Source organism: Pelophylax lessonae (genome assembly GCF_965119305.1).
Source record: "Pelophylax lessonae genome assembly, chromosome: 1".
In the NCBI taxonomy this organism is placed as follows: Eukaryota; Metazoa; Chordata; class Amphibia; order Anura; family Ranidae; genus Pelophylax; species Pelophylax lessonae.
The window spans coordinates 585,696,217-585,722,888 of NC_138768.1; the positions used below are offsets into that span (position 1 = coordinate 585,696,217).

Consider the following 26,672-nt stretch of genomic DNA (forward strand, 5'->3'; position numbering starts at 1 on the left):
TTTGTGACATTGAGTATGGGGAGAACATCCCGAGCCTGCTGCTAAAAGGAGGGGTTGGATTGGGATGAGAGGGGTCTGATGCTGAACATGTTACATGCTACACCCTAAATATGGGTGTAACATGTTGAGAAAGGTGAATTTATCCTTTAAAGTGTGTCTCCTGTAAGGGAGCTGTGCTTTATGTTTGTATATTGTTTTACTCGTTGAGATCTCTTTTCTGGGGTATTGAAGCTTCGGACATTTAAGAAGATAAGCTTCCAGGTAGTTATGGGGACAGAGGAAGGATGAGGTACTGTAGGCATATGGATGTCTTGGGGGGGAGGGGGGAATGGGAAGATGGAAGTGGGAAAGGAAGAAGTAAAGGAAAGGGGAAGGAAGTTAGAGCACAGCCCAGGTAGCAGAAAATCTGTGGCCGTGAGGGAGCTGGAGGTAGGGGTGACTAAAATATGAAACCCCGAGGGTGTCAGTTGGCCTAGTAAGTTCAGTTGAGTTTAGGGGTGTAATCTGTTCTTACCTTCGAGGAAACAGTTCAGTACAGAACTTTTGGGGGATTAAAATTAGGCTAAAGGCTTTTTACCATAATGCATTCTCTGCATTAAGGTAAAAAATATTTTAGGTGCCCCCCCCCCCCCGTAAATACTTACCTGATTCTGGTTTCAGTCTAGCACTGTGCCCAAGAGCAGCAGCTTTATTTTCTCTCTCCCTCATCACTGGAGGTATTGAGAGCAGAGGAAGTCATTGACTCATGCTACTGTCAATAAAATCTAGTGACGAGGGAGCAAGGGGTGGGGATGACCTGCACTGTGTGTATAAATAGATGCACGCAGTGCAGCTCGAAAGCAGATCCACATGAGTACCTCCCAAGCAAAAATCTTGCTATGGAGGGTGCTCATAGGCAGGAAAAGCTATGACCAAATGGCGGGAGACCCCAGAACAGAAGAATCATGGTAAAACTATTGCACAGTGCAGGTAAGGATATCATGTTCGCTATTTTAAAAAAAAGTGATTATTTATTATCACTTTAAAGCTACAGAGAGAATAAAATGTGGCCCTTAAAGTAAAGCTATTAACTGTAAGGGCAACTAGGGCATAAGACTGGTGAAGTGGGAGACCACTTCATGAGTGAATGAGCAGGTCTGAGAGCATGAAGCTCTCCCCGAAACCTGACAGCAGACCAGTCAGAGGTATGAATGTATGATAGTTTTTCAGCAGGAGACTGCCAAGGATATACCCGGAGAGAAAAAAAGATTCCAGGTTCCGCAAATGCACCCATCATTGAGAGACAGAAGGGTTTGGTCAATGAAACTTATGAGCTGGTAACAGAAAAGGTAACTTGTCAATGGCTCTCTGATGGTACCATCATGCATAGTATTTTAAGAGGAAGTATGCATGGGTGCAGTTGCTTGGAACCTAGTTATGACAGGTTTGTAAAGCTCAGTTCAACAATTTACGTATTTATAGTGAGTAAGGTCTGCAGGTGCGCAGGCACTCTAGTGTTGCATGATGTAGACATAATCAATAGAGGTATCAGGAAAAGTCAGTAGGATTTCAATTTGAACAGAATAGCGAAAGATACGCAAAGGGTGGTTGGTTAGGTACTGCTGAAAGGGGTTGGTCTGACCACTGTGGCAATCAGTATAGCTAAAAGGAGTGCTAAGGGATGTATAGGGGCTCGGGGAAACCTAGTTATCCCTGCTAGTGCAGATGCTACCTGCACGTCTGCAAGCAAAAGTCACATTGTGCCATTTATACTTTATAGGATGGTAGCTTAAATTTGTCAGTTGAAGTATAGTATGGCAAAAATAGTTTAGTTTAATAAGTACATCTAAAGAAAGCATGACACTAGTTCATCAAGCATTGGGGTGGGCTATAATGATGACGTGTTGGTGTCTAATAGCAATGTCAAAAAGTGGTTTTGCAATAATAGATGCAGAATACACAAAAAGGTAGGGGCTATAAAGTACTGGATGGTTTCATCTGAGTGGGTATTTCTGAGTGGTGGACAATGCCTGTCAATGCACAAACATGTCATGCATAGTAAACCAATATAATTGTATAGCAGCATTGCAGTCCTTCATTGTGTACAGCAGCAATGCCTAAGGCAGGTGGAGAGAGACCCATGGGCACACTACCAGCACAGATGGGAAAATGCCTATAAGAGAAAGTTTTTGTTGGAGGCCATGGAGTCAAGAGAGGATATGTTGGACAACACTGTGTACAGCATAGTGCAGAAGTTGATCTCTGAAAAGGAGGTACAGGTATTTCCTAAAAGGACCTCCAGTCATATTTGTTAAAATTAGGAGTCAGTAGCTACAAAAACAAAAAAGCTGAGCAAAATAACCATGTTAGAAAATCAAAACTGGTACGTAGCTGATGTCCAGGAGTATTCTAGGAAAATAGAGGGGTAACAGCAATTGGAGTGGAATATGTTCAAGAAGAGGCCCTAAGGCAATCTAAGAAGTCTGAAGGAACTGATTGCCAAGTCACCTTTGATCAGTTATCCTGTTGGGCTTAGTGAGGATCATGAACGATATTCCGAAGAGGCTTTGTAGAGCACTAAGGTGTCAGAAGGATCACAAGGAAGTCTGGTTGTTGTATCTAAAAGATTTGAGTATGTTACAGTTGAGTCCCAGAGTCTGTGAAGGATATTTTATCTCCGCCTTGTGCCAGATTTGGGAGCTCAAGTGTCCAACTTAGGTGCACACCAGGTCATGCCTCCAATTTTCTGCTTGTTTCTATTAGCAATATAGTGCATTGTAACTATTTTCCCTTTCTCTGGAGCATTACTGATAGGATTTGAGAAAGGTGTATTTTTTTGGCCTGTCTGCAACTGACATACATTTTATACTAAAAAAGAACATTATCTATGGTATATTATGGATTAATCGACCAGAAATTCAGGATATTACTCTGGACCCAACAGATGCCAGGTGTTATTTTGCTTCAGAAAATCTATATTTAATTCGGAGCATAAATGACAAATGAATGAAATAATCCATCAATGTGCCTTAGGGCTGTACAAAGCAGGTTTAGTTTATTCAAAAGACCAAGGAAAAACAGCTAATATACCCTTTCAAAACGGGGTCTCAGCAAAGCCTCAGAACTGCTTATCTTCTGTATAAGCAAGATAGACTTCATAAATAGCAGGCACGGATTGCACTGATGTATATTTCAATTGATTTACACAGAGTAACAGATAATTAAAGAATGGATTTTCATTCTGTAAAGCACAGATTACATTTCACCATACAGGAAAATGTATAACTTGAGAAATATACTTCCCTTTATTTTCAGCAGTATAAGAAGGGATTATAAGAAGATAGGAAAGAGTGATTTGGAGGTGTTGTCCATAGCAATCAGTTACATTTTAAAGTTCATACTAAAATTTAGAAATGTGTCAGCTAGACTGTGTTTGTTATACTGCATCCTTTCTTCAGTTCTCTTTCTTCCTGAAAATACTTTAGCAGGCCTAGGTTTGATACCATTGCCCAAATGCTGTACCATTGTGATGGGTAAACTTCTGTCACTTCATGGAACCATGTCTACCACTTTCTGACCTTTACACATGCTTATTGACCAGTGAGGCAACACTTAGTAGTGATGGACAAAGTGTCTTGGGGTTGGGAGTTGTAAGTTTTGACACTTCAGTACCAAGAAGAAATGGAGCTTAGCCTGTCAGAATAGTCTGTCATTCATGTCCAACAGTTGAGGCTCTAGATGCCTACCTTGTTTACCTAAGAGTAGGGATGAAGCTTAGGTTCACCTATGGGTTTGTATCAAATCCCTAGAATTCGCAATGTTTGTGATAGAAAAACATTTTACCAAAAGCTTCATAGGTTCACTGCCAGAATTTAGAACCATCCATTATACAATGCATAGTCCCCTTGTTAGATGAATGACAAAAACCAATAATTTGATGTCCCAACAGTTAGGGAGAGCTGACAGTTCTGTAAAGCAGAGATATGATTTTTTTTTACCTTTATTTTTTTTTAACTTTGGTCCTTTGTTTTGACAATAGCCTGCTTATTAGCCCTAGAAGTAGCCAGAATGTACTTGCCCTTATAGAATTTATTTTGTTTCTTGCAAAGTTCATCAACTTCAAACAAGGTTCCCAAGCAGATTCAGATATCCCTATCCTACCTCATTTCCTCCTCACAGCATTTTATTTTCTTCCTTTAAAAATGTAATTTAAGGCAAGACTATATTGAACTCCACTCCAGTGCTGTAGTGTGTATGAGCTGCCTCACCAGACGCTGACATCTTCAGCTGATCTTACTTGATTTGAACTAAAAAATATTTGCCTAAAGACCCTCATTATCATTCCTGCATTTTATTACTTTAGTGAAAGGCTGTCAATTAAAGCCTGCTGTTATTGTACCCATGGTAGAAGAAGAGGCTAATGCCTCGTACACACGCATCGATAGTTGGCCGTGAATTTTCGGCCAACGTCCGATCGGCCGATTTTCGGCTTGTTAGTATGATGCTTTCGACAACCGACTCCGACTTTTCGGCCAAACAAAATCTGGTGTGCAGGCTATAAAATTTTTGTTGGCCGTCAACAGAACGGCCGATTTTCCGTCAGTCAGTACAGATTTCGGCAGACAAAAATCTGATGAGCAAGACTGGGCATGCTCAGAGAAGAAAAAACACATGGAAAGTAAACCAGCACATGACATCACTTCTGAAGTTGGTTTTTGTTGGAATTTTGAGAAAATTTGTGTGCAGTCTAGAGCACATTTCAACCAACACAACAACACTGGACAAAAGACGGCCGATTGATCGGCCGATAATCGCTGCGTGTGTACGAGGCATTTGTTTCCTGCAACTGATTGCAACAACTGTGTAGATGTACAATAGAAGTGGTTTGATAACCTTGTTCTGGCTGCTTTTAGAATTGTTTTGCCTGAAGCAAAAATCTTTTTAAGAGTACCAATGGATCTGAATATGGTGCAATAATAATTAGAGAAAAAAATATGGGCAAAATGTCCCTGATTACTCCAACCTCAATTTTGTTTTTTACCTAATACTGATGTTCTGCTTGTTTTAGATGACCTCCAGAATGTCAGCTTCTTACTTTGAGTTGCTATGTTGTTTGTTTCTTTATGAACTAGAACTACTAGAACTACATGCACCAATCCTGTGTGTGCCTGAACACTGATGAGCCCACTGATTAGCTTTAAATGAAAGGACCATTAGACTTGAAGGAGTTCAAATACGACTTCATGGAGCAGCATCCTGATAAACTTAACTTACAATACCTTGCAATGAAGTTACGAAAGTCTTTGATTCTTTTTTCTTTGCTAAACTTCAGAATTCTTAGTTTTATTTCTGGTTTGATGTGTGTGCTATTGATTCAGCTCCAAAGTATCTAACTAAAGTTAAAGATGACCTTCAATTTGCTAAATCTGAAAGACTTACTTCACACACTCTTAGATATTTCAGTGGTTTTTGATATGGTCTTCACTTTTCTGTCCATCAGTCTGTATTGATTAATTGTGGAGCATTAAAGTAACTGCAGGTTTCATTATATATTTAGTTCCTTCTTAATAGTCATTCTATAGAACTTTCCATTTAAACACATTTTGTTAAAGTGTATGGATAACGAAAACTTTTTTTTTTTTTTTCTTAAGAGTAGGAAAGTGTTGCCACCCTAATCGGTTTATTTTTTGCTTCTTGTATCCAATTGAGAGATTTCCCTTCACTTATTGTCCCAGTAATACAACAGGAAGTGAGAGAAAATCTGTCCAAAGTAAAGGGAGTTTCCCTCCAAGACAGCTGTAATTAGAACAGATGACCTAATAGAAGATTTCTCCCCATCTCCTATTCCTGTGTCAATTGCAAAACCTTTAGGGCCCTTTCACACGGGCTTTCCAATAAGGTCCACCATTTAGCTTTTCAGGCAGACCTGATCGGACCCTCTATTCATCCCTAAGGAGCAGCGGATATCAGTGGTGATATGTCCGCTGACACCTGCCACTATCCGATCCGATCCTGTCCACCAAATCCAGACGGACGGTAACCCTATTTAACAATGTTAAACAAATGCACACACAAGTTGAACAGGTAGTGAGACAACAAACATATTTTTTTGACTATGAAAATTTTTGAGATCTATAAGGCCTGTTCCAAGTCTGTCTGACTTCATACTGTTTTGGGATGCCAGTACAACAAATAAAGGTTTTAACAGCAAATGTGGGACAGAATCAACAGTAATTTAACATCTCAGAAAATCACTGTCAATGACATTAAACCTTACTGGGGCTTGTCCAGAGTGAGTGTGGCTTATTTAGTATGGCATACAATTCTTGAAGAGAACCAACAGGGCTCTAAAAGTTTGGTTTGATAGTTACCTGTAGTAAAAAAAAGGTATACTCACCTCTTTGGCAGCCTGTGTCTCTTACCTTGACTCTATTTAAGCACTGCAGCCTCTGTTAAACACTTCAGTATTTGATACACAGTGACCCCTTTATAACTGCTTTGTCATGTAGTAACCTAAGAGACACAGGTGACACAGGTGTTTCAAAGTTTTCTAAAGAGTCTGATCGAGTAGGAGTCTTGGGTCATCAGAGATTTTAGATTTGATCCCTTTAAATGCAGAGGACATCTAATTTTTTAGAGCCAAAGCTGCTTTAACTTAACCACTTACTGCATACTGACATATATTTACGTCGGCAGACTTTGCGGTAGTATAACGGGATGATGCCTCTAGCTAGAGACATCATCCCGGTACCGTGGTTTAGTGCCAGCGGTCGGCTTTCCGTCGGTAACGACCGATGCGGCTCAGGAGCCGCTCGATCGTTACCCGGGTGAGCTGGAGGGGACATCCCCCCCTCCCGCCACCTTCCGTGACTTTGCTCGGGGCTCCCGTCCCACCGGGAGCCCCGAGCACCCAGCCGGCAAGTCCGCCGGCTGGATGGAGTCCCGATCGAAGCCGGAAACGGCTTCGATCGGGTCTCCGATGACGTAACACGGAGGCTGCGTCCATGACGTCACTTCCGGGTTACTGTGCTGCAAAAGGCAGCAAATTTAAAAAACGGCTGTATGCAAAAACGCAGTTTTCGGCGTTTTGCATACATGGAAGTGTAGTGGAGGGGTCTAGGGTCTTTTAGACCCTCGATCCCTCCATAAAGAGTACCTGTCACTACATATTGGTGTCACAAGGGATGTTTACATTGCTTGTTACAGCAATAAAAGTGATCAGATTATTTTTTTTTAAACTGTAATAAAGTTAAAAAAAATAACAAAATAAATAGGAAAAAAAAAAAATTTGGCCCCCCCCTGTCACCGTTAGCTCGCGCACAAAAAAAACGTATACGGAAGTCGAGCCGCGAATGAAATCGCTGTTCAAACCACACATGTGAGATATCGCCGCGATCGCCAGTGCATGAGCAATAATTTTTAAAAAAAAGAGCTACACTCTAACTCTAAACTGGTAACCGTTAAATAAATTTAAAGCGTCGCCTATTGAGATCTCTATTGACCGTAGTTTGTCGCCATCCCACGGGGGGGGGGGGGGGGGCGCAATTTTAAACTGTAACATATTGGGTATCTATTTACTCGGCGTGACATCATCTTTCACAATATACAAAAAAATGGGCTAACTTTACTGTTTAGTATTTTTTAAATGCAGTGAAATGTGATTTTTCTAATTTTTTTTAAAAAAAATGGCATTTTAAAGACCGCTGCGCAAATCCGCGTGAGAAAAAATATTGCAATGACCGACATTTTATTCTCCAGAGTCTTTGCTAAAAAAATATATATAATGTTTGGGGGTTCTAAGTAGTTTTCTAGGAAAAAATACTGATTTTAACTTGTAAACAAAAGGTGTCCGAAATAGGGCTGGGGCTTAAGTGGTTAAAGGATATGTTACCACAAAAGTTGAAATTAGATAAATGTGTCTGTGTTTTCATTCTGCTTTTGTTTAACGCTAGCCTTTTCTTTTTGGGTTTAATTGACGTGAATGGATGAAGTGCCATCTGGTGGCTGTTAGGCACCTCTACTTAACATGTGCCACATCCTGGAAAATGCATTTTAGGATGCTAGGAAAATAATGGACTTTAAAGGCACATACCAAAAATTTTAACAATTTATTATTTTACATTAAAAAGGTTTTTCCACATAGTACAAAAAATGATAAACAAACAAAACATATAAAATTATATTGGCCTACACATGGGTCCCCCTAGAGGATATAATACCATCTATAATGCTAATTATACAGAACTCAATGCCTCCGCATATGTAAATACACAAGGTTGGGGATACCACTTGTCCTCATATGTACAGTATTTTTGAGTGTTCCTGCTCATGTGTCTTGCTCAACATGTTGAATCGAACACGTGAGCAGGAACACTAAAAGATACATATGAGGACAAGTGGTATACCCAACCTTGAGGATTTACATATGCGAAGGCATTGAGTTCTGTATGATTAGCATTATAAATAATATTATATCCTTTAGGGGATTATGTGAAAAAATGTAGATTAATGTAGATTAATAAATTATTAATTTTTATGATATGTCCCTTTAAAGTCCATTGTTTTCAAAGTATCCTAAAATTTTATTTTTTAATTATTATTTTGCATTAAAATACCTGGTGATCAGTAGCGTCACTAGGCAGGTGCGGTGAGTGCGGTCCGCACCGGGTGACACCCGCCAGAGGGGTGACACCACCTAAGCCTAAACCTCCTCCCAACCTTCCTGAAATGCCCGCAGCGTCTGTCCCGCTGTACAAGGGCATTGTCCCGCATCACTACATTTGTTCATTTAAATAGTAACTTCCAGTGCAAGTGTGAAAATGGAGCAGAACCAGAGACTGGTAAACCCCCTGGGTGTGCTCTGTGAGGCTGCAGAGCGTACAGCTGTCAAATTCAAGCTGTGATGTCGGGATGGGCGGGACTTCTACCCAGGCCCGCCCCTTTGTGAGGCAACCAGCATATGGGGAAACAGCCGGCAATTAAACATTGCTGGCGGGAAAAGATGCCAAGGTTCAGAATCCATTCACTCAAATACTGTACCCAGAGGTTTCCCAGCCTTGTAGTACTAGCCCTGCACTCACAGCCTGGCTTCGGCAGTTAAAAGTGAAAGTAAGATTTCTGCCACGTTCTGCTCTGCACTTAGAACCAGGATAAGTGCTGCTGGTCTGACCGAGTGAAGCCTGTCCAAGAGCAAGAGAGGGGTGAGCTGCACTGCAATCCTTATCTCCTTCCTGCTCCGGGAGTTTGGGAACTGAAAATGAGGTGAGAGTGCATTGAGAAGGAAAACGAAGCTGTGACAGCCAGCTACAGAAATGTGCTTTTACAAAGGTAACAATGTGGAAGATGATAGAGTTTTGGGGGGGGGGGAGCAGAGGAGTGTGTTTGTACATGTGTGTGTGTTTGTACATGTGTGTTGTGCATGTGTGTTTGCATGTATGTGTGTGTATGTATTGCTGTGTGTGTGTGTGTTTGTACATGTGTGTGTCTGTGCATGTGGTTTGTGTGTGTGTGTGTGTGTGTCTGTGCATGTGGTTTGTGCACGTGGTGTGTGTGTGTGTGTTTGTATGTGTGTGTGTGTGTTTGTACATGTGTGTTGTGCATGTGTGTTTGTACGTGTGTGTGTGTGTGTTTGCATGTATGTGTGTGTATGTATTGCTGTGTGTGTGTGTTTGTACATGTGTGTGTCTGTGCATGTGGTTTGTGTGTGTGTGTGTGTGTGTGTGTGTGTGTCTGTGCATGTGGTTTGTGCACGTGGTGTGTGTGTGTGTGTGTTTGTATGTGTGTGTGTGTGTTTGTACATGTGTGTTGTGCATGTGTGTTTGTACGTGTGTGTGTGTGTTTGCATGTATGTGTGTGTATGTATTGCTGTGTGTGTGTGTGTGTGTGTGTGTTTGTACATGTGTGTGTCTGTGCATGTGGTTTGTGTGTGTGTGTGTTTTGTACATGTGGTGTGTGTTTGTACGTATGTGTGTGTGTGTTTGTACATGTGTGTGTTTGTACATGTGTGTTGTACGTATATGTGTGTGTGTGTGTATGTATTGCTGTGTGTGTGTTTGTACATGTGTGTGTCTGTTCATGTGGTTTGTGTGTGTTTGTATGTGTGTGTGTGTTTGTACGTGTTTGTGTGTTTGTGTGTGTAGAGGTTATAGCTAACAAGAGGTGCAATAGTGAGATATGAATAGACTTTGTACCTACCGCTCTCTTGAACCCTGCACCTTGTGCATAAGGGTCCTTTCACACGGGGCGGACCGTATTTTGATCCGCTTCAGCTTTTTTTTTTTTTTTCGGACACGGATGACACTTGCTCTCATCTGATTGCCGCCCAGCTTACTGCCCGGTCTGTTTCCCTTCCCGCTGGCCACCACGGAGGGCCAATCAGAAGAGACTAGGGGGCATCATGGGACATGTAGTCCCGGAAGATTGGTGGCCCCATTTGTTGTCCACAGGGAGCAGACCACAGCCCCCAGAATGCACTCTGCTAGGGGGAGAGATTGAGGACTGGGAACCTGGGAAAAAGCTGAGGGGGTGAGTGCTACACCATAGAGAGTGCCACACTGCCCAGCACCACCAGAGAGAGGGCCCCACTTCCCAGCACCACCAGAGAGAGAGAGACTGTGTCACTGCCAGGGTACAGACGGGCTACACTACTGACCAAAGTCAGCCTGGTTAACCCAGAGGGAGCGAACGTATAACCGGAGGGATCACTGCTGCAATTTTGCTGGGTCTGGCAGGATGGCCTGTCAGCCATTATCCGTTACTGCTCCTAGGGACTGAGCCATTAGGAAGTGCCTAACCTGCTATCCTGTAGGCCTTATTGACCGTCGCAACCTGCTTCAAAAAACTCCAACGCTGAGCTGCTGCCCGGCCCAAATATAGGGGGGGGGGGTGACACCATGTTTTACCGCACCAGGTGACACCAACCCTAGTGACGCCACTGCTGGTGATCCTGCCAATTCTCCTTTGTACTAATTTCATTCAACCATGGAAAGCATGGAAGCAGATCCATGATGGCAAGGTCATTTTATGTGTCTGCTCTTCCTCTTCAGAGGTAACCAAATCTTTGTATTCAGTTTATATGCCATATCCTCTGCCCAGCCCTCCTGAGGTGCCTTGCTGTAAATCTGCATCTGCTCATAGCCAATACATAGCTGTGGATAGTACTTCCCCTCTGAGTCTAACACCAGCCCACTTTATAGCAGGCTTTAGAGATGTCTACCACTCTAAATAAGAAAGAGTGTTGGAGGCTGTGCAGTCATGTCACAGCTAAAAAAAAAAAAAAAAAAACATAAAAAGGAAGGAGAATAAAAAATGTATGTTACAAAAATAATAGCAGTTACACATAAAATTCTATTTAAAGCGGTAGTAAACCACATAAAAAAATAATTGGGCAATTTACCTGAAAACTAAACCCTCCAGCTGAGCATTGTCACCACTAAAGGCGTTTCCATCTTCCCCCGGTCTTCTTTCTTGGTTCATGGACTTTGGTGATATGAATGCGCACATGCACCCAGGAGTCACTGTTTATGGCACGATTCTGAAGGAACAACACAAGTATGTCGTTCCTTCGTGCACCAATGACGTCACCATCTGCATCTAAAGCAAATATCTCCTAAACGTTTAGGAGGTATTTACTGTACCTATAAGTAAGCCTTATTATAAAAAATAAAAATAGGTAAAATTCATACAAAGGAGTTTATTCCCACTTTAACCACTTAAGGACCGTAAGGTCTTACCCCTTAATGACCAGGCCATTTTTTGCGATACGGCACTGCTTTACTTTAACAATTGCACAGTCATGCAACACTGTAACGAAAAAAAAAATGTTTTCCCACAACTAGAGCTTTCTTTTGATGGTATTTGATCACCTCTGTGATTTTTACTTTTTGCGCTATTAACAAAAAAAGAACGACAATTCTGAAAAAAAAAACAATATTTTTTGCTATAAAACATTCCCAATAAAAAAAATGTAAAAATCTATTTTTTTTCGTCATTTTAGGCCAATATGTATTCTGCTACACATTTTTGGTAAAAAAAAAAAAATACCAATAAGTGTATTTTGATTGGTTTGTGCAAAAGTTATCGCGTCTAAAAACTAGGGGAAAGATTTATGTAATTTTTATTTATTTTTATTTTTTTTACTAGTAATGGCAGCGATCAGCCATTTTTAGCAGGACTGTAACATTGCGGCGGAAAGATTGAATACTTAACTGACACTTTTAACACTGTTGGGGGGATCAGTGACATTACTACAGTAATCAGTGCTAAACATATGCACTATTACTGTACTAATGACACTGGCAGGGAAGGGGTTAACACCAGGGGCGATCAAAGGGTTAAGTATGTCCCTAGGGAGTGCTTTCTAACTTTGTGGGGGATGGACTTGCTGGATGAACACTGAGACCTGTGTTCCTAAATAGGAGGAACACAGGATCCCTGTGTTCATCACTGACAGAACAGTGGTCTGCCTTGTGTACATCGGCAGACCGCCGTTCTGTCTCCATGGGGAGCAATTGCAGATGCCCGGCAGACATTGCATCTGCCGGACCCGCTGAATGACTCCCCCTGTGGCCAATCAATCCATACGCGCCCCCACTAGCTGTCTCATGAAGTGACATACAGGTTTGTGGTTTCGCGGGACAGAGCTGACCTGCCGCAGTAAAAGTATGGCAGCTAGTCGGCAAGTGGTAATGTAATTTAATTGGCTTGTGTAGCAATTTGCTCAAAATACTTTAACATCATTGTTCCAAAATTCCCTATTTGTTTCCTTAAAAACAAAGTTTCCATTTTTTTCTTTCCCTTCTCCTTGAGCAAAAGTGAATATATCTAATTACTAATCTACCCTATATAACCTCTCAGCAAAGCCACAGAACTGCTTATCTTCTGTATAAGCAAGATAGACCTCATAAATAGAAGGCACAGATTGCACTGATGTATTTTTCAATTGATTTACACAGAGTAACAGAAAATTTTAAAGAATGGATTTTCATTCTGTAAAGCACAGATTACATTTTACTATACAGGAAAATGTATAACTTGAAAAATATACTTCCCTTTATAGTTTGCAGAATAAGAAAGGATTATAAGAAATGAGGAAAGAGTTATTTGGGGGTGTCATCCATAGCAATCAGTTACATTTTAAAGTTTATATTAAAATTTTGAAATTCATCAGCTAGAACGGTGTTTCTCAACTCTGGTCCTCAGGGCACACTTACAGGCCAGGTTTGCAAGAAAACTGAAATACATCACAGGCGATATCGTTTGCTGTTCAGTGATTGCATTATTCTAGTCTGCATCTCCCCAAGGTAATACTTAAAATCTGGCCTGTTAGTGTTCCCTGAGGACCGGAGTTGGGAAACACTGAACTAGACTGTGTTTGTTATAAGAAATATCCTTCATCCTGCATCCTTCCTTCAGTTCTCTTTCTTCCTGAAAATACTTTAGCAGGCCTAGGTTTGATACCATTGTCCTAATGCTATACCATTGTGATGGGTACATTTCTGTCACCTCTTGGAACCATGTCTACCACTTTCTGACCTTTACACATACTTATTGGCCAGTGAGGCAACACTTAGTAGTGATGGACAAAGTGTTTTGGGGTTGGGAGTTGTAAGCTTTGACAATACTACTAAACATCTTGTGGTACTATGATCTAAGGAAGGCTGACTAGCTAAGTCCATGTTCATAGAGATATCAACCGATATGCAGAATGTTTGAATTAACATGGTGGATTTTCCAAGAATAACAAAGTAATCAATAAATCTACAGATGTCAACGGGCCTATGAGACTTTTTATTCAAACTGTTTGATGGAATACATTTGGGCTGAATAAAGTCATTAATCTGTAACAAGCCTTCAAATCCATTCATTGATTTTTTTAAAAAAAATCTTGAATAAGGAAAATTGACCATAGTCATATGATTGAGATTGAAAGATCAGGATGACCAAAGGGGATTTTTTAAAGCAATCTGGCATAAATAAACATGTGTGTACCATTCAAGGAGACTGAAACTGGCCTGGAAAAGCATAATGGATGGGCTGGGAAAAGGACTCCTAGCAATTGATTGTTCTGATTGAAGCCAGAAAGAGAATATTGAATACCCAAAGACAATTGTTTCCCATCTTGACTGTAAAAAGACTTTTCAGCGGACATTCATTACATATTTACTATGAAACACTATATATAGCTATGACAGAACATAAATTACATTTTGTAACATATATTATGCAGCATCATGTATAACCACTTCAGCCCCGGAAGGATCTGCCCCCTTAATGACCAGGACCTATTTTGCGATTTGGCACTGCGTTATTCTAACGGACAATTGCGCGGTCGTGCAATCCTGTGCCCAAACAAAATTGATGTCCTTTTTTTCCACAAATAGAATTTTATTTTGGTGGTATTTGATCACCTGTGCGATTTTTATTTTTTGCGCTATAAACAAAAAAAGAGTGACAATTGTGAAAAAAAAACAATATTTTTCACATTCTGCTATAGGACATTCCAAAAAAAATAATTGAAAAATGAAATTTTTTAACATTTTAGGCCAATTTGTGTTCTGCTACATATTTTTGGGAAAAAAAATTGCAACAAGCGTATTTTGATTGGTTTGCACAAAAGTTATCACATGTTTTTTTTTTTTTTTTTACTAGTAATGGCGGTGATCTGTGATTTTTAGCGGGACTGCTAATACTATAGTAATCAGTGCTAAAAATATGCACTGTTACTGTAATAATGCCATTGGCAGGGAAGGGTTAACCCTGGGGGTGATCAAAGGGGTTAATGTATGCCTGTAGGCTTACTAACTGTGTGGGGGGGGGGGTTCTGTGACAGTCACAGACAAATCGCAGTTTCAGCTTAGCTAAAACTTCAGATCTGTCCCTGACTGTCTCACAGAAGATCCACCTGCTTTGGTTACATAAGCAGGCGGGTCTTCTCTCCATTTACCGGACAATCGGGGGAGGAAGGCGGCAATTGCCGCCTCTCCTCCTCCTGCCCACCTCCCGCTGTGTCTAAACACAGCAGGAGTGCGCCTCGTAACACCGAAACCCCTTCCCCTCACGTAGTACTACGTGACTGGACCCAGGGGAGTTGCACTGCCGCAGGAATATTACTGTGGACGGTCAGCAAGCGGATAAAGAACAGGATGGAAGGTTTTAACATTTGTGAAACTACCTTGTTTTAAAGTTGAAGTTTAGTTATGATTTTTCTTGCATAGTTACATTGGATCAATGTAAATTTGCATATCTCATACCTGAAAAATTCCTGCAAGCTGCAAATCACAGTAGTAGTCATCGCTACTACAGTAATATCAGTAATCTTCCAGGTCCAATGTTGAGCGGCTGCCTTTCTGCATAGTAATCACAGGGGGCTGCTTGCACTGTCATCATTAAGAGAAAGCCTTGTATTTATTCAATTAATACAAGTTCTTTGATTGGACAAGGTGGAGAGGTGGAGTGGTGATGTCATGATCTTCATCAAAACCAATCAGAGAAAGCCTATTTATTAAAAAAAAAATAGAAAGCTTTCTCTGAATGGTGGCAATGCAGCCTCCCCCCCCCCCCCTGTGGTTACTATGCAAGAGAGCAGCCTCTCACCTCTCAGCATTGGACCCGGAAGGCTCCTGCTATCACTGTAGTAGCAGTGATGATTACATTAATTTGCAGTTCCCACCGGTATTGGTCAAGTATGTGATAGATATACATACTTAAACCTAGACTCATGTAATCATGCAAGAATAAAAATGCCTAACATTTTAATTACTATGTAATTGTTTTCATTTACTATCAGAAATGTGCTTTTGTCTGACTACGCTAAACAAGAAAATGCTGCTTTCCAATAGCAGCACATCATTACCCCAAAATGTTGTACCTTTTCAAGGTAAAGCCTTGTTTGGAAAATAAACAATATTTTAAACCACAAAAGTGGGTCTTATTTAAAGCGTAACTCCACTTTTGTTGAGAAAAAAAACATTCCCCTCTGAGTGATCTCTGTACATCACAAGGATTCTAACAACCTTTGTTGCAGATTCCTACCTTTTGTTATTCTGAAGAAATTATTGTTTGTTCCTCCGTGCCTCTATTCTGTGTAAGTCTAATGGGAGTGGTTTCATAATTATCTATCAGCTGTGGCAGCTGCAGGGCTCTAATGAGAAAAGCTTCTGGGCCTGCATCCCTTTAGACATGTTCCTATTGGAAGTATCTCTCCAAAAATGACATTTTTTTTGCAGGGGATCACTGAAATCTGACTTGTGTCTTAGGCAGGCTTCTGGAAAAATTGGTGAGCGAATCACACAAGCAGGAAATGATGTTTCTGGGGTGTGGTCAGTGCACATTCTGTGTACAGAACAGCTCCAGGTAGCCATATTGCCTTGCATTTTCAGTAAATTGCAATGGCTGCAGATTAAAAAGGAAAGATCATTTTTAATAACATTCAATTACAATATGATTTGTGTCACAATTGTATACGCTATATTATTTTTTTCTTTATTTGCCATTTTTTTCCCATGAAAGTGGAGTTACCCTTTAAATGGTATACTTCTTTTCACATATTTCAGACATTTTGATTGAATTTGCTGTAACTTGTGCCAATGTACCTACTTTTGTAAGATCAAATTAATTCTCACACTAAATACTGAGACAATTCTTGTAAATTTGGGTAGACCAAATATTTAAAATACAGCTGATGAGACATTCTTTGCTGGGGTTTATTTTCGCCTTACTCTGGATCAACAGCGGTATAGGATTGTGTATATGGGATTGTATGGTTGGGTTTTCAATACTGTTTTTTTTTTTTGGTTGAACCAGATGGTCTTTTTCAACCTGACTATCTATGTAACTATATACAGTGGGCATCGAAAGTTTGGGCACCCCAGGTAAAAATTTGTATTAATGTGCATAAAGAAGCCGAGGAAAGTTGGAAAAATCTCCAAAAGGCATCAAATTACAGATTAGACATTCGTATAATATGTCAACAAAAGTTAGATTTTATTTCCATCATTGACACTTTCAAAATTACAGAAAACAAAAAAATGGCATCTGCAAAAGTTTGGGCACCCTGCAGAATTTATAGCATGCAATTCCCCCTTTGCAAGGCTGAGACCTGCCAGTGTCATGGATTGTTCTCAATCATCATCTGGGAAGACCAGGTGATGTCAATCTCAAAAGTTTTAAATGCCCAGACTCATATGACCTTGCCCCAACAATCAGCACCATGGGATCTTCTACGCAGTTGTCTAGAAAACTGAAACTGAAAATAGTTGACGCTCACAAAGCTGGAGAAGGCTATAAGAAAATGGCAAAGCATTTTCATATGTCAATATCCTCTGTTCGGAATGTAATTAAGAAATGGCAGTCATCAGGAACATTGGAAGTTAAAGCAAGATCTGGAAGACCAAGAAAAATGTCAGACAGAACAGCTCGCAGGATTATGAGAAAAACAATTCAAAACCCACATTTGATTGCACGATCCCTCCAGAAAGATCTGGCAGACACTGGAGTTGTGGTACACTATTCCACTATAAAGAGATACTTGTACAAATATGGTCTTCATGGAAGAGTCATCAGAAGAAAACCTCTTCTACGTCCTCACCACAAAAAAAAGTGTTTGAACTTTGCAAATGAACATATAGACAAGCCTGATGCATTTTGGAAACAAGTTCTGTGGACAGATGAGGTTAAAATTTAACTTTTTTGGCCGGAATGAGCAAAGGTACGTTTGGAGAAGAAGGGGCACAGAATTTATTGAAAAGAACCTCTGTCCAACTGTTAAGCATGGGGAGGATCAATCATGCTTTGGGGTTGTATTGCAGCCAGTGGCACAGTGAACATCTCACGAGTAGAAGGAAAAATGGATTCAATAAAATGTCAGCAAATTTTGGATGGTAACTTGATGCCATCTGTGAAAAAGCTGAAGTTAAAGAGAGGATGGCTTCTACAAATGGATAATGATCCTAAACATACCTCGTAATCCACGGGGGATTACATCAAGAGGCGTAAACTGAAGGTTTTGCCATGGCCTTCACAATCTCCTGACCTCAACATAATTGAAAATCTATGGATAGACCTTAAAAGAGCAGTGCGTGACAGACAGCCCAGAAATCTCAAAGAACTGGAAGACTTTTGTAAGGAAGAATGGGCAAAGATACCTCAAACAAGAATTGAAAGACTCTTGGCTGGCTACAAAAAGCATTTACAAGCTGGGATACTTGCCAAAGGGGGCAGTACAAGATATTAACTCTGCAGGGTGCCCAAACTTTTGCAGACGCCATTTTTTTGTTTTCTGTTATTTTGAAAGTGTAAATGATGGAAATAAAATCTAACTTTTGTTGACATATTATAAGATTTTCTAATCTGTAATGTGATGCCTTTTGGAGATTTTTCCATTTTTTCTTGGCTTCTTTATGCACATTAATACAAATTTTTACCTGGGGGTTCCCATACTTTCGATCCCCACTGTAGTAGTTCCCCACAGTATGTATTACAACATGGGTTTTTGGAAGCTGTTAATCATACCTTTTTCACCCTGTAATTAACAGTACTCACTTCACAATCATTTTTTTAAAGCTAAAAAGCAGGCAAATAGCTGAATGCATGGATTAAATGCATATTAGGAAACTGTTTTACCTGGCAGAGTATTTTTTTTTATATTTGTACAACCAGTTACACAACACAGCCATGCAGATGACACTGCTTCCTCTATTACAGGAATTGACAGAAAAAGTACTACAGTAGTGTTCTCTATCTAGCTCCAGCAAGTTGACTGGACAGAGCAGCAGTATACTCATGAGGTCATCTGTCTGCTCATCCTGTTTTCACCACCTTTCTTGTTAGCACAGTTGCATTCAGCACTTGTGTTTGGCTCCTAGTGTTGCCCTATCATTCACCTGTCTGCAGGCTGATCTATTGGGAGTTGAGAGGTAGAATTCAAGTCAATATTAACACTATTTGCAACTGCAAATATGATATTATGTTTAGCCAGTTTTGTATGAACAATGTCTTTTCTATGCTGCGGTTTTATTAGCTTTACAGTGGCTTTTCAGTGGGGACCTCTTACTGCATTTACATTCTTTCAGTGCTTATTTTTGTTACTCTTTAAACCCAATAAAACCTATTTTTGTGCAGCAGACATTTGAAAGCAAGAATGTTTACACCTCCTATGATTTCTAATTTAAAGTAATTGTTATGCAAATTATACACCATTTAACCCTGTGTAGTCATTATGCGTATGGTAAATGCACCTTTAAAATGCTGTCTGTACATATCTTTGTGGATAAAAAAAAAAACAAGCTATTGTTTTTCTATGAAAAAATATCACTTTTTTTTTTTTTTTAATAATTTCATTATTTGTTGCCCATTATGTTCTACATACACCATTGTTGATTATTTATATAGCAACTATGAAAAAACAGTGTACACAAGATAAAGGAGACAATAAAATTATAATTGTATTGCAGAGGGGTTATATTATAATGTAATTATACAACCTACTTCTAATAAAGACATATATATATGGTTGCAAGTGGGACAGATTTAATTCAGAAATGGCCATTATAGATTTTCCATGATTAATTCATCCCTCTCTCTATCAACAGTTAACACACTGTTCAAGGTAATTGTTTTACCTTGTAAGTCCTTGAATGTAATTTGTTATTGTAATATGCATTCATTTTATTTCAGATCACAAAGAGAATACTGCTTGTAATATATGCAAACTGATTCTTTTTTTATTTTGTATGCTTGCCTTTTTTTTTTGTTGAGCAACTATCTGTATGATACAATGTTTTATGTTTAATCAGATGTAAATATTTGTAATAATCTTTCTGATTCCATTTACCGATGTATTTGTGTACTCAGACACTTGAAATAGTAAAGTTAGATAAATGTTTTCTGTTGGGGGTTATTCCCAAAAGATTCTATTAAATTTTATGTCAATAGAAGTTTCTTGTAGAGAGTAAACAAGATTAATCATGTATATAACATGTACACTATATGCAATTTGTTCAAAGGACTGAAGGGATAATTAGCAATCGTTTTGTTATAATATATATATACTACAATGTGAGAAACGCTGAATTTTCCATAATTGTTTGTCTTTAAAACTCCAACAGGAGATAAATGACTTGGATGTACAAGACCTGGTCAGAAGGTCGATTGGAAGGTTAACAATTATTCGGCAGACCTTTCCAGTACCCCAGAATATGAGTCAACGTTGTTTCCCTGGCAACCACCGAATATCTACTACGCTCTGTGACCCAAAGGACCCATATTCCCAGAGCATGGAGGTATACCATTTAATTCTGTTTCTGCTTGCTGCTTTGTATATTAAACTGTCCAACTACAATATATACTGTACATTGCATTTTCAATATATAGAAAAAACTGCTATAACTGTAGAACTACAGCCTATTATAGTAAAGAGTTTTCATTATTTTGGAATGCTGCTTAAGTCAGAGCAATACAAGATGCAGTCTGATTTGCTGCTATGGATTACTGCACTTAAGAATTAGTATGACAAATCTAGGAAATCTAGAAAAATAATAACTGCAAGATTATCAGCTAGGCAGAGAAGGAACTAGCCTATGGGTCCCACATCGTTTAGAGGCTCAGTGACAACAGATCCTGAATTGTTTACAAAACATAGAAAAAATATGAATCAGCTCAAAGAAAAAAAAACTTTACATGAAAGATTTTATAGAGAAAATACGGTATTCATTTAGTGTACCCAAATAACAACTTAAAGTACACAAATCATAGACATTAGGTTCACATTAGTGATCGACCGATTATCGGCAAAGCCAATATATCGATGGCCGATACGCACTTTCCCCGATATATCGGAATCGGCCACCAAGGTGACCGATTTTGCCGATATTTTCGGGAAAATGCTTGTACCGGAGTGATGCCTGCAGCTAGAGGCATCACCCTGGTACCAGCATCCATAGTTGAAGATCACCTGTCTTGTAATGACAACCGATGCAGCTGAGAAGCCACTCAGCTGTCATTACAAGGAGCGGGAGGGGATGACCCCCCCCCTCCCACCGCCTTCCACGGCTCACCCAGGTACTCCCGTCTCCCCAGGTACTCTGCGCAAGATTCAAAAAAATGACAGCATTCAAAACAGCCAAACTTGGTGTTTTGAATGCTTTTAAGTGCACAGGAGGGGTTTGGGGTCTTTTAGACCCCCAAATCCCTCCACAAGTGTACCTGCCAAGTGATAAAATTAAAAAAAATAAACATTTTTAAAGGTACAAAAATATCAGCCAATATCGGCCGATACCGATATGCAATGGCCAAAATATCGGTATCGGCAACGAAAAACCGATATCCGTCAATCACTAGTTAACATTACAGTTTGTCTCTTAAAAGCTCATCTTCTTTCAGCTGTCAGTTTGTACAACATTTTGGTGCAACCTACCACTTGTATTGTACAGTAGTGATGATCTAGCGCCCCACGTGCACACTACTTATTTCAATGTTATTCCACTAGAGTTTGCGCACAAGGAACTTCCAGAAACCTGCAAGTGGGGCCCAAGGTTTTGCCTGATTAGAGGCCTTTACAGAGTTTTACCATGACATGGAAAATATCTCTTTAATGTTTTGAGCATGCCTGATGTAATGTAATGTAATGTAATGGATCAGTGGTGGAAAAACCAAGAAAGAGGCTGTTAATTTAGTGTACATAAGCTGAGGTACCAAACCCTGCTCCATCAACCGCTCTACCAAGTCTGAATAGACAGCTGATCATTTTTTAGTGTAAATATTGAGATGACTGCCCCAATTTACAGTATATTAGAAGCCTGTACACATTGTGAAATTATTATACCAAAAAAGCAAGCACTAGGTATACTAGGTTATCTGTCTGGTGGGGGTGGGGTGAGAAGAGAACCATAGAATTGATTTTAACATACAGGAATGCACATTATTGCTATTTTTTTGCCCATGCACACCAACCTTGAATACAATTTAAAGTTTGTGCCTGTGTCTTGGTGATGTGATGGCTCATGGCTGCTCTACCCCCATGATCTCTGTCGGATACAATAAGAATTATAAGGCTTCCCATTACTCTGTAGCTGCCCTCTCTACACCATTTTCTAGGCAGTGGATGGTGGCCACATTTTATTATCACAACTTTATTGGCATTCTTTCGAATACCCCCTCTCCTGAAGAAGCATTTCTGTGAAATGTACTGAAGAGAGAGAACGCTGCTCCAGGTGTGTGGTGATAGCTAGGAGATGGAGTATCCCATAGAGTGATGGCCCCGGCCCGCCTCCGTAGAAAACGTGTAGAAAAAGAAATAGCCGCACATCCAGGAATTCCTTTCAATTTCTTGTAATTCCAAAATGTTACAAATGATGACACCAAAGACACCAACATGAAATCACGTAGACGCGTTTCACACATACATCTTGTGCTTAATCATTACCTCTGTGAAATGCATTGGGAAACGGAAGCCCTTCCAGTACTGTCTATAGGAATCCGTGGCACTCTTTTGTCACATGGACACCAACCTCTTAACTGCCATTGCAACACTTAGAATGGAAAAGGAAAAAAACAGCTTGAAGTAATTGTGTGACTCAGCAACTGTCTCTAAAACAGTACAATGGTCTTTAAAGGGTAACTCCACTTCTGTGGGGAAAAAAAATAACAAACAAAGAAAAAATAATATCACGTATACAATTGCAACACAAGTCATATTGTAATTGAATGTTATTAAAAATGACCTTTCCTTTTTAGTTTAAAGCTCTGTAAATTTCTGAAAATGCAATACAATATGGCTACCTGGAGGTGTTCTGTACACAGAATGTGTACTGACCACCCCCTAGAAACTTAATTTCCTGCTTGTGTGATTGGCTCACCAATTTTCCCAGAAGTCTGCTTAAGATACAAGTCAGATTTTAGGCATCCCTTGCAGCAAAAATTACCTTTTGGTGAGATACTCCCAATAGGAAACCATGTCCAAAGGGTGCAGGCCCAGCAATTTTCCTCATTAGAGCCCTGCAGGTGCACAGCTGATTCATAATTATGAAATCACTCCCATTAGGCTCACTTTCCTACAAGGATACAAACACACAGGGATTCTTTCAGAATAACAAAAGGTAGGAGTCTGCAACAAAGTTTGTTAGAATCCTTGCAATGTATAATCACCTAGGGAGAATGTTTTTTTTCTCAACTATGCTTTCAATTTTAGAAAAATAATAATTTAAACAGTTTCATTTAAGAAATGATGCATACATCATCACCAAAAAAATGTAATTAGTTAGTTTTGATTCATAAAATGTGGTTCTAAATTATAATGGGTGATGGAATATTTAAGTTGGCAAAGAAAATAACTTTCTATCATAATCTTCTTCAAAATTCATTTATCAGAGCAGAAAAAAACAACTGTTGCTTTCTCATCAGTAAAATAAATACAAACAAATGGGGTAATTATGGAGCTGCTTAACATTTTATTCTAAAATTCTAATTGTTAGGGAAATGAGAAAAAAGTATTTTTCCTTAACAACAGCTGTTTTGGTGACTTGCTGAATGAATTTTAATTAACCCTGCTTAAACTAGGGGATCTAAATCAGTAGAGGTTTATGTCAAACTGTGATCTAATTATGAGTGCATGAAATTTTCTATCTGCAGTATACTGTAGAATTGAATATTCTCAGACAAGATGGATTTACATTGGATGGAATTAAGTGAGAGTTCAGGAAAATAAACTGTAATGCCTGAAAGCGACACAGAACTATGTATATTTTGCAAGGCTTGTGTTGCCAGATTTTGTTTTAACGTCAGAAATATGTGGTCTTTGGGTCCACTTGGTACTTGTAAACGCTGACTATTCTCTGTTTGGAAATCTATGTAGTGCCTAACATATGTAAGAAAAGTTTTTTTGGTAGAGTTAACACTTTATAAACACTCTTCAACTCAGTAGCTAAGCAATGGTATAGAAAGAGGAGCAGTAAAGCAGATTCTGTGCAAATTTGAGACAGATAGTATATGGCCACCTTTATACAAGTAGATAGGAGGGAGTGGATAGAGAAACTCAGCTGTCAGGCCTCCTTCACATCTGTGTATAGCAGAAACTCATATTCCCGCATGTTTTTTTTATGGCATTTTGGAGAATTTTGGCTTGTCATGCATAGGGCAGTCCATTCACTTGAATGAGCTGCCCTATGCACAACAATTTCCCAAAGAAACTCCAGAACTTTTTTTTTTTTTTACAGTGGAGCGTGGCATGTTTTTTACCATGCTTTTTGGTGCGTTTGTAGCGCGTTTCTGAACTGTCAGGCAAAATATGCATTTTCTGTGCAGTTTGTCATGCATTTGGAAATGCACAGATGTGAATGGAACCTCCTTGTTCTTATGTAAACACACCAATTTCCCTTTCAAGCCTCATTCACAGCTAGCATAGTGGGAGCACACATCCTGTGATATACGTTTTTCTTATGATACACATAAGGCAGTGAGTTGATTTCAATGGGCAATGCTATACATGGTAAAGTAGCTCATGGGACATTTTGGCATGTTGCCGGTTTTTTATTGTATTTGGCTGCATTTTCTACTAGTTTTTTTTCATGTGGCAAAATGTGTGTTTGCTTCAGTGTTTGGTGTGCTATTAACAATAAATGGCACAGAAAGCACAGCTAGTTAATTTTAGGTATCGGATCGGTATCTGGTGGGTGGGAAATGGAGCGGGTGAGAGACAGAGCAGTATTGAGTGGATGCTGAACGGAGAGGTATCACCCGGTTATCACTTACGGCAAGTAGGTGAGAAATACCGATCTGCCAGCAGATCTGCTAATGTGGAATTGCTTATATCTTTTATTTGTACATATGTAAGTGGCATATTCAATAACATTTGCAAACAGAATTATGCTATGTGAAATCATTTTACCCTTACATGAGCATCACCACCTAATGGTTGGAAGAGGAGAAGACTAGTCTCAGTCCCTGACTTAGGATGTACAAAATATCGGCCCATATCGGCCGATACTGATATGCGATGGTCAAAATATCGGTATCGGCAATGAAAAACCGATAACAGTCGATCCCTACTCTGTATCCAATCAGGCAGGACCTTGCCCTACATAGTTGTTGGTAGATCTAAAGGAGATTGTGTAGATTGTATAGTGAGCTTTACAGAACCCAGGATGCTGTTATCTGATCACTCAGCAACTGAACACTCTGCCAAATGAACAATTTATGGCTGTGTATTTAGTGAGAATTGTATTCACTGATTCCATAGGAAAACTGTGAACCTGATAAGGGGTGGTAGTGATGTGCTGGAGTAGGAGGATAGATGATGCAGGCTGTATGCTAATGAGATCAGCTGGTAAACTCCTACCTGTGTGAGATCCGAAGGTCTGTCCAGAAAGTAATGAAGACATTTTTTTTTTATACAGTCAGCTGGACACAGAGATAAGGGGTGTATAAGATAAATAGAAAGTTTTATATTTCTGCGAAATAAGTACGCTAATGGTATATTGGTACATAGGGGAGCTGAAACATAGCTCATTCCTAACCAAGCAGCATGAATGTTTAAATATTAATTTGAACATTAATTTGAAAATGAGCTGTGTTCAATCATTCCTTCATGTGCAAGGCAAAACTTTGTTTTTTGAAAATTCCCCAGCACTTCATTGGGTATTCAGAGTAAATTTAATTTTATTCACTAAGTTCAGCGGATATTTAATTTCCAAAAGTGCATATTTTCTATACCCCATTGAGTACCTGGGCTAAACACTAACCTGTCCAAAACCCCTTTTAAGTAGGTGGTTCTTTTTAATTGTGTGCATTGTATTACATTACTGAAAACCTTTATAGAACTTTGACTACCTATTGTATACATAGTTGCTAAAAGAAACTAACTGTATAACACAAGTTGCTTCTGTAGAGTTCTTGCAACAGAAAAATTCAATAAGAGTTGGAACTTTAAAAAGTAAAATCATGAAAACCAGCATAAAATGTAAATTTAGTTGTAAAAGACTAAAGAGTTTGAAAAGAACTTCTAGCCAATTAGATTTAATTTTGAGGGTCATCCAGGTAATTGTCAAGCTCATTGAAATTTTGCTTTGATCTTTTTCAGTTTTACATATTTTGAAGCTCATTTTAATCATCCTTCAAATTCTTTCGTTGGAATATATGTTTAATGCTTGCAGGACATTGCTTGTTAAAGATATTGTATTCTACTGCTCAAAATGGCATGGGTTAAAAAAATAGCTTACTTTATTTCTGCTCAAAATCCCTCTATGGAAATCTGAATGGTCTACATAGGAGCAACTACAGTAGATGTTTGTAACATGAGTTAATTGTAAATGCAAATTTTTTTTATAAAAATAACAAGTGTGTCATGCTTACTGTACCTGCTCTGTGCAAAAGTTTTGCACACAGCAGACCCAACCCTCCCCTTCTTGGGTCCCTCGATGGTGCTCATGGCTCCTCTCTTCTCCACCAAGGGCCCCCATAGCAAACCGCTTGCAATAGGGGCACTTATACATGCCAGCTCCCGAGCCCCTCTCTGTGTGTCCATTGAGCTGCATTCTAAAGGGTTTTTTTACTTTAATGTAAAGAATGCATTAAGTTAAAAAATCTTCTGCCTTTACAATCACTTTAATGTATTAGACCAAGGGGTCTATTTATAAAGGATATGCTGTGTATTTTAATCAGAGAATGTTTGCTGGACATTTGTCCTTGTGTATTTTACAGAA

The 26,672-nt window shown here is 39.4% G+C and overlaps 1 protein-coding gene across 3 annotated transcripts in view; it reads left to right on the forward strand.

Moving 5' to 3' along the window:
- The window catches only part of GRID2 (glutamate ionotropic receptor delta type subunit 2), a 1,458,531-nt gene that overhangs the window by 879,560 nt on the left and 552,299 nt on the right, over window positions 1-26,672 (forward strand). For all 3 annotated transcript variants that reach the window (XR_014225747.1, XR_014225748.1, XM_082268534.1), the window contains exon 6: window positions 20,085-20,258. Coding sequence is in view for 1 of the 3 variants with exons in the window: in XM_082268534.1 (XP_082124660.1) it covers window positions 20,085-20,258 (174 nt within the window). In the remaining 2 variants the exon portion in view is untranslated. The remainder of the gene's footprint in view (window positions 1-20,084; window positions 20,259-26,672) is intronic.